The sequence below is a fragment of the Palaemon carinicauda genome, chromosome 21 (assembly GCF_036898095.1).
Source record: "Palaemon carinicauda isolate YSFRI2023 chromosome 21, ASM3689809v2, whole genome shotgun sequence".
NCBI classification, from domain to species: domain Eukaryota; kingdom Metazoa; phylum Arthropoda; class Malacostraca; order Decapoda; family Palaemonidae; genus Palaemon; species Palaemon carinicauda.
In genome coordinates, this window is record NC_090745.1 from 124,075,992 (window position 1) to 124,093,491 (window position 17,500).

The 17,500-nt window shown below is 36.7% G+C and overlaps 1 protein-coding gene across 4 annotated transcripts in view; it reads left to right on the forward strand.

The window, feature by feature from the left end:
- The window catches only part of LOC137615476 (A disintegrin and metalloproteinase with thrombospondin motifs 6-like), a 438,455-nt gene that overhangs the window by 416,255 nt on the left and 4,700 nt on the right, over window positions 1–17,500 (forward strand). For all 4 annotated transcript variants that reach the window (XM_068345383.1, XM_068345386.1, XM_068345384.1 and 1 more), the window contains exons 11-23: window positions 7,339–7,585; window positions 8,411–8,620; window positions 9,267–9,372; window positions 10,225–10,352; window positions 11,280–11,527; window positions 12,462–12,579; window positions 12,927–13,064; window positions 13,411–13,749; window positions 14,092–14,241; window positions 14,366–15,853; window positions 16,375–16,503; window positions 16,855–17,048; window positions 17,289–17,431. In XM_068345383.1, the coding sequence (XP_068201484.1) occupies window positions 7,339–7,585; window positions 8,411–8,620; window positions 9,267–9,372; window positions 10,225–10,352; window positions 11,280–11,527; window positions 12,462–12,579; window positions 12,927–13,064; window positions 13,411–13,749; window positions 14,092–14,241; window positions 14,366–15,853; window positions 16,375–16,503; window positions 16,855–17,048; window positions 17,289–17,431 (3,638 nt within the window). The remainder of the gene's footprint in view (window positions 1–7,338; window positions 7,586–8,410; window positions 8,621–9,266; window positions 9,373–10,224; window positions 10,353–11,279; window positions 11,528–12,461; window positions 12,580–12,926; window positions 13,065–13,410; window positions 13,750–14,091; window positions 14,242–14,365; window positions 15,854–16,374; window positions 16,504–16,854; window positions 17,049–17,288; window positions 17,432–17,500) is intronic.

A 17,500-nucleotide genomic window follows, 5' to 3' on the forward strand; every position in this document is an offset into this window, starting at 1 on the left:
CTGTTTAAACCTTATAGTGCTCCATCCCCCAGCTGTTTCCTGTAACATTCCGATAGAGAGGGACCACGGTTTAAACTTTTAACGTAATCACCTTAGTTTGAGGTAATTTTCACGGTTTACAGGTAATTTTTAGGTAATTTCGGTTTTACTATAGTCAATTTGTTTAGTGAGGCAGATTTGCACAGACTCGCAGGGGTGCCCTTTTAGCTCGGAAATGCTTCCTGATCGCTGATTGGTTGGACAAGATAATTCTAACCATTCAGATAGCAGGAAACTTTTCCGAGCTAAAAGGGCACCGCTGCGAGTCAATGAAAATGTGCCTCATTAAAAGAAATTGACTATAGGTTGAAATTTAAGGAAATAGGAAAAAAGTTTTAAGGCTCGGAAAAGTTTCCTGATCGCTGACTGGTTGGACAAGATGATTCTAACCAGTCAGCGATCAGGGAACTTTTCCGACCTAAAAGGCCACCGCTGCGAGTCAATGCAAATGCGCCTCATTAAAAAAATTGACTATAGCTTAAAATTCAAGGAAATTGGTAAAAGTCTTCAAGGTAATCTAAGGTAAACTGGAGCAGTATTTATAGTAATGGGACCCAGATCTCGGTTCGGGGTCTTGATTTCGTAAATATTTATGCCGGTTTTCCCTATAAAATACTAAGGTATACACGTGGGGAGGGGGGGGGGTGTCGTCGAAGGCCTGTTTCTTTATTGGTAACAACGTGGGTGTGGTGTTTGGATTAATGTTTGTAACGGTTGTGACTCACTAGTGTACGCGACCTGACAAAAGTATGGATAAATATTTAGATGGTTATGCGCAGAGTCAATATCTGTATTGACTCTGGTTATGAGTACACATTCACGATCCTTTTCACCAAGATATGACTACTCTCTCTCTCTCTCTCTCTCTCTCTCTCTCTCTCTCTCTCTCTCTCTCTCTCTCACCAGTACCCGAGGGATTGGGGAGAGCTGAGCCTAGCCGAATATATATATATATATATATATATATATATATATATATATATATATATATATATATATATATATATATATATATATATATATATATATATATATATATGTATATATATGTATACATATATATATATATATATATATATATATATATATATATATATATGTGTGTGTGTGTGTGTGTGTGGGGCTATAGCCAGACACTAGCTATTTGTTATATAGGGGAGAATATGTATATACATATATATATATATTATATATATATATATATATATATATATATATATATATATATATATATGTATGTATATATATATATATATATATATATATATATATATATATATATATCTATATATATGTTTGTGTGTGTATGTGTGTGTGTGTGTGTGTGTAGCCAGACACTAGCTCTTTATTATATAGGGGAGATATACGTAAATGCAACACTAGTTGCCATAATCTGTTTTTATATAATAAGTCCTCGAAGCCGACTGGATTTATTATCTAACTCCCGTCTGGTTTTGTCTATTATTATTATTATTATTATTATTATTATTATTATTATTATTATGATTATTATTACTAGCCAAGCTACAACCCTAGTTGGAAAAGCAAGATTCTATAAGCCCAGGGGGCTCCAACAGGGAAAAATAGCCCAGTGAGGAAAGGAAATAAGGAAATAAATAAATGATGAGAATAAATTAACAATATATCATTCTAAAAACAGTAACAGCTTCAAAACAGATATGTCCTATGTAAACTATTAACAACGTCAAAAACAGATATGTCATATATAAACAATAAAAAGACTCATGTCAGCCTGGTCAACATAAAAACATTTGCTCCAACTTTGAACTTTTGAAGTTCTACTAATTTTCATTTATTAAATCAAATTAATCAGTCCTAAGTCAAGGTGTTATAGTTCCATATTTAGACTTCTTCGATTTTTTTTTTATATAAATACAACGAAATCGAAGAGCTGATATAGACCTTTTTTTCTTGTAGTGATATCAATTTTCATTTTCAGGGAGTAAAAAATCTTTCTTTTTGAAGAACTGTTATTCTTATGTTATTTTATTTTTATCTTTTGTAATGATATTCTTTCATTAGTTTTTTTTATTCATTTTCTTAAACAACTGCGAAACAAGGTATAAATTAGATTTATTTATTATGTAGTCAAACTTATTTTTTGCCCTTTTGTAGTATACTCAAATTCTTTCTCTTTGAAGAATTGTTATGCTGTTTTATTTTTATTATTATTATTATTATTATTATTATTATTATTATTATTATTATTATTATTATTTCATTTTCATTTTTATTTTAATGTTATTCTTTTATTAATTATTTTAAACAACTACGAAACAAGGTATTATTTATTTGTTATATAGTTAAAATTTTGTTTTTGCCATTTTGTAGTATACTCAAATACCATTTTTCCGATTAATTAATTCCAACAAACTTTGGGTAGTATTATTTGCAATAGTACCAACGCACGCAAATCACTGAAGAATTTATGAATTCTTCATCAAGAACAGAATACATAGTTATCCTAGATGACATGTATTCAAAGAGAATGGCTGAGATCAAGGTTTGAAAGGTTTAAAGGCCGCTCATGAATGGCAGAGGCAAGGGACAGTGACATTGCCCTAGCAATCAGGACAATGCCCTAGAGACTGACCATATATTATATGATCAGCGCCCAAGCCTCCTCTTCACCCAAGCTAGGACCAGGGAGGGCCAGGCAGTGGCTACTGATGACTCAGCAGATAGACCTATAGGCTCCCCCAAACCCCCCAACCCTAGCTCACAAGGATGGTAAGGTTGCAGACACTAATGGCACCTACGAGTCTGAGCGGGACTCGAACCCCCGACTGGGAAACACCATCCAGAGACGTTACCATTCAGGCCACAACAACCCAAGCTAGGACAAAGGAAGGACCAGGTAATGGCTGCTGACGACACAGCAGATAGACCTATAGGCTCCCCCAAACCCCCCATCCATAGCTCACAAGGATGGTAAGGTTCCAGACAAGGAACTACTTTGTTAGCGGGACTCTAACCCAAGTCTGGCGATCACCAAGCAGAGATGTTACCAATCAGGCCACAACCTTAGACCAGTGAAGCTTACAAAGATAGAATTTCTACGCCTATTGCCAGCATCCTGGTTCAAGAGGCAATCAAGTTCATATAAATTAACATCTGTTGTGGGAATAATCCCTCATTTCCTTCAAAACTACTAAAGGAGAACCTAATGTCGTTCATCATGAAGTCCCCCTTCTCATACAATTTGAGTTCCAAGGATGAAAAGAATACTTAAAGTTACTCTAGTTTAGTTAACAGTTGCCCTCTTTGGCGGTATATCAAATTGTTTTTTATGAATAAATCAGCCAAGCCCCTTCCTCCCTCTTCAGTGCGTCGTAGAAAAGGACCATTCTTCTTTAAGTGTTCCTTGGAGTACCAGGCTGAGTAAAGAGCAATTGGGTCTGTCCCTATCCTTTTTTTTTTATTCTCTTCTGTGCCTTATTTTCAAAAGTTTTTATTGCTGCATTCTCTCTCTCTCTCTCTCTCTCTCTCTCTCTCTCTCTCTCTCTCTCTCTCTCTCTCTCTCTCTCAACCTACAATAAAAGTTCAAATTATATTTGTGTGAAAACGAGTAGTAATGACTATTCTCTCTCTCTCTCTCTCTCTCTCTCTCTCTCTCTCTCTCTCTCTCTCTCTCTCTCTCTCTCTCTCTATATATATATATTATATATATATATATATATATATATATATATATATATATATATATATATATATATATATATATATATATATATAATAAAAGTTCAAATTACATCTGTGTGAAAACGAGGAGTAACGCTATTTTCTCTCTCTCTCTCTCTCTCTCTCTCTCTCTCTCTCTCTCTCTCTCTCTCTCTCTCTCTCTCTCTCTCTCTCTAAACCTACAATTAAAGTTCAAATTACATTTGTGTGAAAACGAGTTGTAATGGCTATTCTCTCTCTCTCTCTCTCTCTCTCTCTCTCTCTCTCTCTCTCTCTCTCTCTCTCTCTCTCTCTCTCTAAACCTACAATAAAAATTCAAATTACATTTGTGTGAAAACGAGTTGTAATGGCTATTCTCTCTCTCTCTCTCTCTCTCTCTCTCTCTCTCTCTCTCTCTCTCTCCTCTCTCTCTCTCTCTCTCTCTCTCTCTAAACCTACAATAAAAGTTCAAATTACATTTGTGTGAAAACGAGTTGTAATGGCTATTCTCTCTCTCTCTCTCTCTCTCTCTCTCTCTCTCTCTCTCTCTCTCTCTCTCTCTCTCTCTCTCTCTCTCTAAACCTACAATGAAAGTTCAAATTACATTTGTGTGAAAATAGTTGTAATGGCTATTTTCTCTCTCTCTCTCTCTCTCTCTCTCTCTCTCTCTCTCTCTCTCTCTCTCTCTCTCTCTCTCTCTCTAAACCTACAATAAAAGTTCAAATTACATTTGTGTGAAAACGAGTTGTAATGGCTATTTTCTCTCTCTCTCTCTCTCTCTCTCTCTCTCTCTCTCTCTCTCTCCTCTCTCTCTCTCTCTCTCTCTCTCTTTCTCTCAACCTACAATAAAAGTTTGTTCAGTTACCAGGATAGTAGCAGGTTGGCCAAGGCACCAGCCACCCGTTGAGATACTACTGTTAGAGAGTATTTGGGTCCTTTGATTGGCCACACAAACTACATTGGATCTCTCTGGTTACGGTTTACTTTCCCTTTGCCTACACATACACCAAATAGTCTGGCCCATTCTGTACACATTCTCCTCTTTCCTTATACACTTGACAATACTGAAATTACCAAACAATTCTTCTCACAAGAGGTTAACTACTGCCCTGTAATTGTTCACTGGCTAATTTCCTCTCGGTAAGGGTGGAAGAGACTCTTTAACTATGGTAAGCAGCTCTTTTAGGAGATGGGCACTCCAAAAGTAAATAATTTTCTCTAGTCTTGGGTAGTGCCATAGCCTCTGTACTATGGTCTTCCACTGTCTTGGGTTAGAGTTCTCTTGCTTGACGGTACACTCGGTCACACTATTATATCTTGTTTCACTTCCTCTCGTTATTTTGAAGTTTTTATCATCTTGTTACTTTCAAGTTTTTATATTTCATATATGAAATATTTGTTTTAATGTTATCGTTCTTAAAATTCTCTTGTAGTTTTTCCTAATTTCCTTTCCTCCTTGGGCTATTTTCCCTGTTGGAGCCCTTGGGCTTATAGCATCCCGCTTTTCCAACTAGGGTTGTATCTTAGCAAGTAATAATAATAATAATCTAGAACCTGAATACGATATTATTATTGCCATAATTGATTTTAAAGATGATAACGAATAGAAAAGAATCAAGAAAATAATATTGAGATTTATCATCCGTGCCCATCTCAATCAATCAAATAAACTATGGCATCTCCGTCGACATCCTGAAGTATATACACATTCCTTCACACACCACACACACACACACACACACACACCTGAACTCTCTTTAATTACTCACATTTGTCTACTTGTCAATCTAGTCAGTAAATTCTTGCTTCACTCTCCAATGTCATAATCTCTTGTTTGTAAGTCCAATTAAATGGCCAGTTGAATCACAACGCCTGTTGGCGCATGCGCAAGAGCGCTGGAAGGTTGTACGCATACGAAATAAACCTAGACCTAAGGTTCCCACGTTGATGTTTTTATTGGTACATCCGGGTTGGATCTGTTGTTATTTTTTTTCAAACGCGTGTTAAAAAGAAAGAAAACAGTGTCTGACTGGTCATTGTCAGACTAGGGTTCGAGTCCCTCTCAGGCTCGTTAGTTTCTTTGGTCGCGGCAACCTCACCATCCTTGTGAGCTAAGGATGTGGGGTTCAGGAGAGCCTATAGGTCTATCTGCTGAGTCATCAGCAGCCATTGCCTGGCCCTTCTTGTTCCTAGCTTAGGTATAGAGGAGACTGGAGCGCTGATCATATGTATATATGGTCAGTCTGTAGGGCGTTGTCTTGCTTGATAGGGCAATGTCACTGACCCCTGCCCCTGCCTTACCTTGGTGAAAGGTTTTGTGTATCGCATTGATCAGCAAAGCTTTACTAGTCAGGGCCACTCGTACTAGGTTGGTTTGCTGTTGGCGGCAATCAGACTAAAGTCGCCTACCATCACCAGTCCGCAGTGGCCAGCGTGGTGATGAAAACTGCCCAAACCCTAGGCATGATTATGGACGTTTAAGGCCATTTTCCTGCAGTGGAGTAGAAACGGTTCCATTTGTTGTTGTTGTTGTTGTTTTGTATATATATATATATATATATATATATATATATATATATATATATATATATATATATATATATATATATATATATATATATATATATATATATATATACACAAAACAATATATATATATATATATATATATATATATATATATATATATATATATATATATATATATATATATATATATATAGATAGGTAGATAGATAGATAGATATGTGTGTATTGTATATTATGACTTCTACTGTTACTCAACTGACTATGAATCCACTCTATTCGCTAAATCAAATTTTTATTTCTCTATTATATCCAAACATTTAATTGTTAACCTCATGTTTTTTCTTTAATTTCTGTTCATTCCATTCTATTTTTTTTAGTTTAAATTCACCTTAGTCCATATTGATCCGAAATGCTACAATAAACTTAAATCTATTTTTTGTGTACAAAAAAAAAAAATTAAATATTTGTAGATTTCACCATCTAAGACTAAATACAACAAAATTATTTACCCATTGAGATACTACCACTAGAGAGTTATTGCTTCTTTGACTGGCCAGACTGTACTACATTGGATCCCTCTCTCTCTGGTCACGGCTCATTTTCCTTTTCCTGCACGTACACCGAAAAATGTGGCCTCTTCTTTCCACATTTTCCTCTGTCCTCATACACCTGACAACAATGAGATTACCAAACAATTTTCTTCGCTTAAGGGGTTAACTACTGCTCTATAATTGTTCATATGCTACCTTCCTCTTGGTAAGGGTAGAAGAGACTTTAGCTATGATAAGCAGCTCTCCTAGGAGAAGGACACCCTAAAATCAAATCATTGTTCTCTAGTCTTGGGCAGTGACATAACCTCTGTACCATGGTCTTCCACTGTATTTTTTAACAATTGCTGTAACCTAGCTAATAATAATAATAATAATAATCAGCGTTTTATAGAACCCATTTTACCCTGGCATATAAAATGGGTTTTCATACCCCCTCCCCCTCGTTGTTAGACATCTAGCCTTAGTTTTCCTTAGTTACCAAAAAAAAAAAAAAAAAAAAAAAATAACTCCATCTTCTTATCTCCACCTTACCAAACAGCCGAGACTGGGGCGCCTGCCTGGAAGACGAGCCTCCGCAGGTGGAGTTTACCTTTCCAGAGCTCCCCCCGGGCGCCATGTACGACGCAGACCACCAGTGCCGGCTCAGCTTCGGGCAGGAGGCGACGCACTGCTCTGGCATCGAGGGCATTGAGAGGGTATGCCAGACACTCTGGTGCCATTTGGATAATCGATGCATCACGAGGATGGAACCGGCTGCTGAGGGCACCCAGTGTGGCGTCCATAAGGTAGAGCTTCTTGTTTTAAAAGAAATTTTATATTTATGTAATTTCATTGAATTAATAGTTTATATTTGACAGATCTATTTCAAGTTTGTTACTGATCTTAAGGTATTTAATATTTTTTTCATTACTGTTCATATATGGTTTCTTTTTTCCTTTCCTTACTGGGCTATTTTCCCTCTTTTAGGCATAGGGTTTATATCATCCTGCTTCTCCAACCAGGGTTGTAGCCTAGGTAGTATAATAATAATAATAATAATAATAATAATAATAATAATAATAATAAACTACCATACGTTGGATCCCTGGAGCTTGTATTCTGTTTTTCCAACAAAGGTTATAGCGTAGCTAGTATAATAATAATAATAATAATAATAATAATAATAATAATAATAATAATAATAATAATAATAATAATAATAATAATAACGTAGTGTAAGTTAGATCCCTTAGTTTTGAATCATTTTGTTTTTCTAACCAGGGTTGTAGCTTGACTAGTGATTATAACAACCATGAGAATGACATTTGAAGGAATTGTAATATAACTATAGATTATAAAACCAATTGAAACTATCCTCAGAACAGTGAAGTTATTTCAGAATTAATTCTTCTTCTCCTTTCCCACCATATGTTTATGTTAAGGGGTCGGTTGCCTGGTGCATCCTCTCCAATGCCATCTATGAAAGGCATCCTCTTCACAGAAATAATTCTTCTTCTCCTTTCCCACCATATGTTTAAGTTAAGGGGTCGGTTGCCTGATGCACCCTCTCCAATGCCTACTATTAAAGGCATCCTTTTCCCAGTTATAATTATGCTTTTCTAATTAACCAGTGGTGCGTCATGGGTCGCTGCGTCCCGATGGGAGAAAGACCAGCGGCCATCCATGGTAACTGGGGATCCTGGTCCAACTGGTCCACGTGTTCCAGGACCTGTGGGGCTGGAACCTCTTCGGCCATCAGGCACTGCGACAACCCTCCCCCGGCTAATGGGGGCAGGTATTGCACAGGTGATCGCAAGCGGTACCGTATTTGCAACACACAGGTAATTGGCACAGCTTCAGTAACGTTTTTGGCCCAGCTCCAGTAATGTTTTTGGCCCAGCTTCAGTAACGTTTTAGGTCCAGCTTAAGTAATGTTTTTGGCCCAGCTTAAGTAATGTTTTGGGCCCAGCTTATGTAACGTTTGATATCTGATGGGCAAAGTAAATGATATATATGAAAGATATTTTGATGTTACTGTTCTTTAGATATTTTATTTCAATTGTACATTGTACTTTTCTTGTAGAGTATTTATTTCCTTTACTTACTGGGCTATTTTCCCCCTGTTTGAGCCCTTGGGCTTATAGCATCCTACTTTTCCAGCTAGGGTTGTAGCTTAGCTAGTAATATATATATATATATATATATATATATATATATATATATATATATATATATACACATATATGTATATATATACATATATATATACATATATATATATGTGTATATATATATATATATATATATATATATATATATATATATATATATATATATATATATATATATATATATATATATATATATTAAAATAATTGAAATTTACAGTGACCACTTACTTAAATCAGAAAATTATGATTGGCGATATATGAAGAAATCAGTGCTCCATGAATTTACCGCTATCTTCTTCCCTTCGTCTTAAAACAGGATTGTCCTGACAACGGTGTCAGTTTCAGAACTGTTCAGTGTTCTGCCTACGATAAGCAGTTATATAAAGGAGCTCTTCACACCTGGTTGCCAGTTATGTTTGACCGTAAGTTCATTATGAAGACCACCTGCCTGACGTTATGAGAATTTCCATTCAAAACCACTAGTGAATGCTAAATCATATAGCACCTTTCAGATGTAGAGTTGACTATAATAATGATTTGAATTGTTTGCTTATGTTATGTGTCGTTTCCGTCTTCATGGACATTGATTCAAAATTCATCATCATCATTATCATCATCTCCTACGCATATTGACTCAAAGGGGCTCAGTTAGATTTCGCCATTCGCCTGTATCTTTAGCTTTTAAATCAATATTTCTCCTTTCATCATCCCCTACTTCACGCTTCATAGTCTTCAGCCATTTAGGCCTGGGTCTTCCAAGTCTTCTGTTGCCTTGTGGAGCCCAGTTGAAAGTTGAAACCTTTAAATGTAGAGTTGAATATAAAAATTATTTGAATTGTTTGCTTATGTTATGGGCATTGATTCAAGATTCATCATCATCATCATCATCTCCTACCTCTATTGACTCAAAGGGAGTCAGTTAGAGTTCGCCATTCGTCTCTATCTTGAGCTTTTAAATCAATGCTTCTCCATTCATCATCTCCTACTTCACGCTTCATAGTCCTCAGACATGTAGGCCTGGGTCTTCCAACTCTTCTAGTGCCTTGTGAAGCCCAGTTGAAAGTTTGGTGAACTAATCTCAGAAAAGGCAATTTCTTTGTGGTGCCAGATATAAAAAATGTATCAAGTATCAGATTATATTTTGTCAGAATTATCTCTTGAGTGTAATTACATTTATATAAGACATTTTTTTAGACGTGTATATTCTTATGTATTGATATATACACGCAGAGAAGTATATAAGCACTTAATAGATTGCTATTTTTTTCACTCAGATGCCCCATGTCAGTTGGACTGCAAGCCAGACAACGAGTTCTACAGTGTCAAGTTGGCCGACACCGTTTTGGATGGCACTCCTTGCAAACCCGGTACCAGGGACATGTGTATACATGGCATGTGCAAGGTGGGTGGTTCGAAATATCCTTATGGGAGGAGAGCAACTACTGGAGTTCCTTGTTATCTTATCTATTGTATTTTATCCAAGACAACATATATGTCGTTATGAGAAGTCGTTAACTTGGGTCATGTTCAACGTTACGTAAACAGGAAAACTATGTTTAATTTTCTAAAGTGGTTCTTGATAGGATCAGATTATTCATGGTTTGTTTTAATTCCAATTCGTTATTCAATATATAGGAAAAAATTAGTAAGTCAGGGGAAACGTCTCTACATGACAACCTGTTGGACGGGAGTTTGAGACCCTACCAAGCTTGATAGTTTTAGTAGTGTCTGTAAACCTCATCATCCTTGTATGCTTATATATATATATATATATATATATATATATATATATATATATATATATATATATATATATATATATATATACTGTGCGTACATACATAGATCAAAAGATTTAGATATTTCACACAAATCTTATAACTCACTTTGTCTTTCCTAAAAGTCTATAATGATATTACTGAATAAATTACAGGGGAGGGGTCGGCCATATTGAAAAGTTAAGAGAAAGACTGACAACATAAAACAAAGGTTAAATTAATAAATATAACCACAAACCAAAAGATTTCAAGAATAAATGAAACAAACGATTAAGCGATAGCCCAAACTCAAAAAACGTTGTACATCATCAAATAACGTCCAAACAGAGTAATAAAGCGAGAGAGAATTTCCAATATGACAGCCAGCTATGGCGGCAGAAAAAGATCTGAAGCTTGTGGGTATAGTTCTACCTGTTGACTGTTGTACCGCGAGGGCGCTAGTGTACACGTGGCATATCTGCCATTCTTATATAACCAGCGGGTAAGTTTTATATTTAAAAATTACTAATAAAACACGCCCTAATTCCGAACCCTTTTCTCCGAACTCGCAGCGCGTCACCTGCGACTGGACGATCGAGGGCAGCGCCCAAGCCGACCGCTGCGGGGTATGCCACGGCGACGGGACGCAATGCATGACGCACAGAGGCGTCTTCAACGTGACGCAGGGGTCGGGCTACGTGCCCGTCTTCACCTTCCCGCAGGACGCGACGAACATCAAGGTGCAGGAGATAGATGACGCTGCTAATTACTTGTCCGTCAGGGATAATAAGACTGGGAAGTCATACCTAAATGGCAATTGGTGAGGAAGATTTTCGGTTTTTTGTCGTATTGCTTACGTAAATTGTATGCGCATTGCGTATCTATTACGTAAATTGTATGCGCATTGCGTATCTATTACGTAAATTGGATGCGCATTGCGTATCTATTACGTAAATTGGATGCGCATTGCGTATCTATTACGTAAATTGGATGCCCATTGCGTATCTATTACGTAAATTGGATGCCCATTGCGTATCTATTACGTAAATTGGATGCGCATTGCGTATCTATTACGTAAATTGGATGTGGATTGCGTATCTATTACGTAAATTGGATGCGTATTGCGTATCAATTACGTAAATTGGATTCGTACTGCATATATATTACGTATTTGATGCTGATCTATACCGTGATAAGAATTATTTTAGAAATAGAGTACTTATGATTTCCCCACTTGATATTTTCATATATACCAAAAAGCAGTTTTAGTTGAAAGAAATTAAGAATACACTGTTTTAATTTCGTTTGTGCTCTAATAGAAAATAAGTAAGAATAGAATATATTACATGTACAGTTGGACACTGGGCTCCCTGCCTCATCTCGCTCCGAAGAAGTGCACCCTATCATACCCTTACTTTGTGACGAGTAACCAAACAAATAGTGTAGGGAGAGACGGCAAAGGTGGTGGGCTGGGTTAACACAGTAACTCGCCACGCAGTAGGTCTGTAGCTGGGTGCACTTCCTCAGAGCGAGGTGTACCAGGAATTCCCGTGGCCAGCTGTACCAAAAGGCCCTATTAGCTACAAACAAATTAAAGATATGCCTTTTTAATTTGCTTCGAGTTCAATCTAAAATGAGTTAATAATTAAGAACAGATAGTGTGTCATCTTCTATGACGTTCCATGCATTGTTGATTTCATATCCTTCTATAACCATTGTAAGCATGTAAACATTGATTCCCTCGTTAAAACCAGGATCATTCAGTGGTCTGGCGAGTATCACGCAGAAGGAGACATGATGTACTACAGCCGGGAAGGAGAGACTGAAGAACTCTATCTCCCAGGACCACTTCGTAGACCTCTGAGCGTTTTCGTAAGTCTATTAGCCATTTAATATTTTCGAGGAGCAAGTATAGGTTTATCTTATTTTCTTTTTTTGGGGGGTTTTGTCACCTAGTAGCGCTGTGTTGTTGTAGATTGCCTGGCAATATGGCAATGCTCTTGTAACTCATTGTATTGGATTTATATTACAGCTGTTCAATGCATGCACCTTTCATTCATACAAAATTATCTGTTACATAGCCAGGGGATTTTGTTACTCAGTGGTATTGTGTAGTAGTAGATTACCTGGCAACATACCCAGGTTCTTGCAAAATTCTTATATTAACTGTATGATTAATCTGTGTATCTTTCATTCATACAAAACTCTATGTTCCATAGCTTCTGTTCCAAACGGAGAATCCAGGTTTGGAATGGGAGTACACCCTACCTCACGAGAACGTCACCTACACTCCAGAATTCAAGTGGGAGCATTCTGACTGGTCTGTCTGCTCTGTTACCTGTGGAGGAGGCAAACAGGTATGTTGGGTGTTATTGAAATCCCATACCACCAATTTTTCAATGTCATACTTTTTGTATACTAAATGCGGTGTTTGGTATATTGTGTTGTAGGATCATTGTATTGGTCGTATTGGCTTTTAAAAAGTTTATTTACATTAGTTTATTTACATTAAAAGCTCATAGACAAATGATATAATATTTTGCAAATAAATAGATAATTGTTTTGGTATCTTATCCTCATGATGAATATGCGATTGTAATATTCTATTTGACCTCATAGACTTTTATACTAAAATCTCAATGATTTTATAAATTGAATGGTGATTAATTAGTTTAGTAACTTTTAAATCTGCGTTGGTTTCAGCTATCAAAGGTTCAGTGCATGGAAAAAGAAGCTGGTTTAGTTGAAGATAAATATTGCATTAATCAAACTCGCCCGGAGGATCGATCTCGCATATGTAATACCCATGCGTGCCCAGCATGGTGGTGGTCTGGCCCATGGCAGCCATGCTCTGTGACCTGTGGTACTGATGGAACAAGAAGGCGCACTGTAATCTGTGTGAGATCGTTCGGACCTACGGAACAGATGGCATTGTTAGATTCGGATTGCGATGATAGCACCAAGCCTCACGAATTAGAAATGTGTGGGCTTCTTCCCTCTTGCCCAGAGTACCAGGACTGGAGTGTTGGTCCATGGACTCAGGTAAGATTTACTGTCTTCTAGCATTTTACTTGTGGTCATCTTTATACTTGTGAAAGATTTACTTTCAATTAACTATATTAGAAAGGTAATCGTGATCTCTTTATGTTTTGGAAAAATTTTATATTTCAAAGTTTCTCATTTAATAAAGATATTAAGAAAGTAGAACAGGATCTTTTGATGGTAGGTTTTGGAAAAATTTAACATTTCAGTTTCTCATTCTGTAGTAATGTGATTGGAAAGTTATGTCCGACCATTACCTTTAGGTTTAATGTTCCCTGCACTAAGTTGTTTATTTTAATCTTCTTGACCATTTGCTTTAACAAAGTTCATACACACTGGCAGGTATGTTCCCTTGACCCTTGTGATTATGAGGAAAGGGACGTCAAGTGTGTTGCTTCGACAGGGGATTGTGATCCCTTAACAAGACCAGCTGAAAGGCGTCAATGTGGGAATATTACTTGCGGTAACTGGGATGTTGGAGAGTGGTCAAAGGTAAGTTCATTAGTTAGAGAAGTTTAGTTAATGATTACTTTTGTTGATTTTGAAAGATTGTAAGCTTTACCTCTATTACTCTTCTGGAATATTTCTATTAATTTTTTATTTTTTTCTTATTCAGTGTTCTGCAGTTTGTGGGGAAGGAGCTCAATTCCGACGAGTATCTTGCATTGGTGGACTAGCTTGTAGAGAAAGGGATGAGCCCCCGAGTTTCCAGAACTGTACTGGAGAATGCCTGGAAGAGGAAACCGTCCCTGAAGTTGAGCTGGAAAGCACAACTATTAGAGTACCTACAACTGTTATGTCTACCATTTTAATACCTACAACATCTATCCCCACAACAAATCCAACTTTGGCATTAACTGAACTGGAATTAACAACAACTCCAACAGTTCAGTCAGAGTTTACATATGCTCCTTCTATTGATTCTGAAGATACCACCCTAGATCCTGTATCCAGCAAGAAAACGCTGCCACCTATTTCCACTACAATGAAAAGCATTATTACTGATGCAGAGCCAGTGAAGAACGTTACTTCAACGACTCCTATACCTTTAATCACCCAGGTAACTGTTGCGTCAAATGAAACAGCTGTTATGCCAACAGAACAAGCAGAGACTGTTCCTACTAGCAATGAACAGGATGATGAAGATATGACAGGACCAACTGTAATCCCAACCACTTTGAAACTAGATAATACAACACTTCTAGGTGATGAAACACAATCTGAAAATGATTCTGAAAATGATACAACAAATACAACTCTTGAACCGGAAACTACTCTAAGTGAAGGTATTGAGCTTGATGCAGCTGATCCTTCAAGTGCTACACCACTTGCAACGGAAACTGTAGGTAAAGATTTTAATGCAAGTATAGTGAACGGCATAACAACCAATAAACCAAAATCAGATAACCCAAGTACAAATGAAACATTACCAACAGATAGCATTATTTCTGAATCCGAAAATGAAGTGGATATTGACTCAGTGCCTGAAAAAGTGGACCTTGAAAAGATGGTTGCTGATGAACCAAGTGAGATATCTCCAACAGTAAGGATGGGTAAAGAAATTGATAAACTAGCTGAGGAACAAGAATCCTCATCAGATGAGAAAGAATCTGAATCCGAAGATCAAGAAGTGGGCCTTGAAGAGAAAGAAGTGCTTCCTGAGACCGAAGAAACTAATCTGGAGGATCAAGATACTATTCCTGAAGAACAAGAAACTATTTTGGAGGAGCTGGAGACTATTCCTGAGGAACAAGAAACAGACCTTGAGGAATTCGAATTCATTCCTACAGAGCAGGAAACACTGGTGGAAGAGAGTCCTCAAGTCAATCAGACATTATCTGAAAGTCCAGAAGAAGAACGACCTATGGGAATTATAGAAGACAAAATCAATATGGAAGACTTTGAAGTAATAGAGGTTATTGAAATTAAAGCTGAAGGCAAAAGGAAGAAAGACAAGAAAAAAGTTCATATTCACACTGGGGAAGAGGCAGTGAATGTTTTGTATGACTTAGCTGAGGAGCAAGCATCCAAGAGAATCCCACCAACACCAACACCAAAAGAGCAAGAGCTGCTGTATACATGGCTCGTTGGAGAGTGGTCTGAGGTAATATTTGTAGACAATTATTTATTCAAGTGGCTCATTTGTATCTTGTAGTTTGATGTCATTGTGATAGTTTTGTATAGATATTGCCGATTACAAGATACAGGTATTAATTTCTTTTTAGAAATTGAAATAAAATTTTTTAGTGTATGTTGTATCAATAACTTATGAACAATGATCAACAAGTTAAGCTACAAATTAATTTCATTTCAACTTCTAGAAATTTCATATTGGTTTCACAAATTGTTTACTCGTATTGATTTTAACGACACTCAGTCCAATTTCAGTGTTTTGTTCATGTGTTCCAGTAATTTCTCCTGGAAATAACAATGATAGTTTGGCAAACATACTAATATTTATACATTATCTGTAGTAAATATATATATATATATATATATATATATATATATATATATATATATATATATATATATATATATATATATATATATATATATATATATATATATCAAAGAAGTTATTCACAACTTTGGAGTCTAGCTATTCACAATTTCCCACAACAGTGCACTGCAGAGTGTGGAGGTGGTGTGCAGAGCCGTAATGTCTATTGTCTTGAGGAAGTCACTGGATCTCCAGTTAATCATAAGTTTTGTGAGGGAGAGATGCCGGATATTGTTCAGTCTTGTAATGACGTAAGTAATCTAAAGGTGCACCTATATTTGAGTGTAACAGTTTCATTAAGGTAACAGTTGTGTCATGATTCCAATTTTTCGAACGATGTTAGCCCATATTCAGGTTACTTTTAGAGTATACTGTATATCATTGGATATTAAATAAGGTATTTTGTTGATATATTCATAAGAGTAACCAATATTTCCTTTACTTCCCATGAAAACTCAACTGTTATTTTGCCTAGTGGTTGCAGTCTTTCAAAACAGTGCAAGCTTTTTTCTATTGACTTAGGAGACTTGTAATCCAAAATTCTCAGATGTTATCAGAAGACATGTAATGCAAAAATCTCTGATGTTATCGTCTCCTCTTAGCTTGAGTGTGGGGAATGGCTGGTTGGAGAATGGGAAGAATGCTCTGCAGAGTGTGATCTTGGCGAAAGGCAGAGATCAGTTGCTTGTCCAGTTGACAAGCTGTGCCCCAGCCACTCCCAACCACCGGAAGTTGAGCCGTGCAACCTTAAGCCTTGTGCTGAGTGGGTAGAAGGTCCTTGGAGTCTCTGTACAAGGTCAGTGCTTTTAGAAGTGCTCCTAACATATTGAAATCATTGATGAAACAGGTATTTTAGCAGCTATTTTATGATTTGACAATTGTATTTAACCAACGGGAAATGTAAGATTAATGTTTGTGTTGAAACAGGTATTTTAGCAGCTATTTTATGAGTTGACAAGTGTATTTAACCAACGGGAAATGTAAGATTAAAGTTTGTGTCATTTGAGTCAATGATAGAACTCCATTATGTCATCAGGTCATGTGGTGGTGGCTACCAAATTCGACATGTTAAATGCGTTGATACACGGACGCAGGAGCCGGCCAGAACTTGTCCCCGGGAGACGAAACCCAAACACAAGATGTCGTGTCACAATCAACGCTGCCCAAAGAAAGAAAGAGGTAAGTCATACTCTCTCTCTCTCTCTCTCTCTCTCTCTCTCTCTCTCTCTCTCTCTCTCTCTCTCTCTC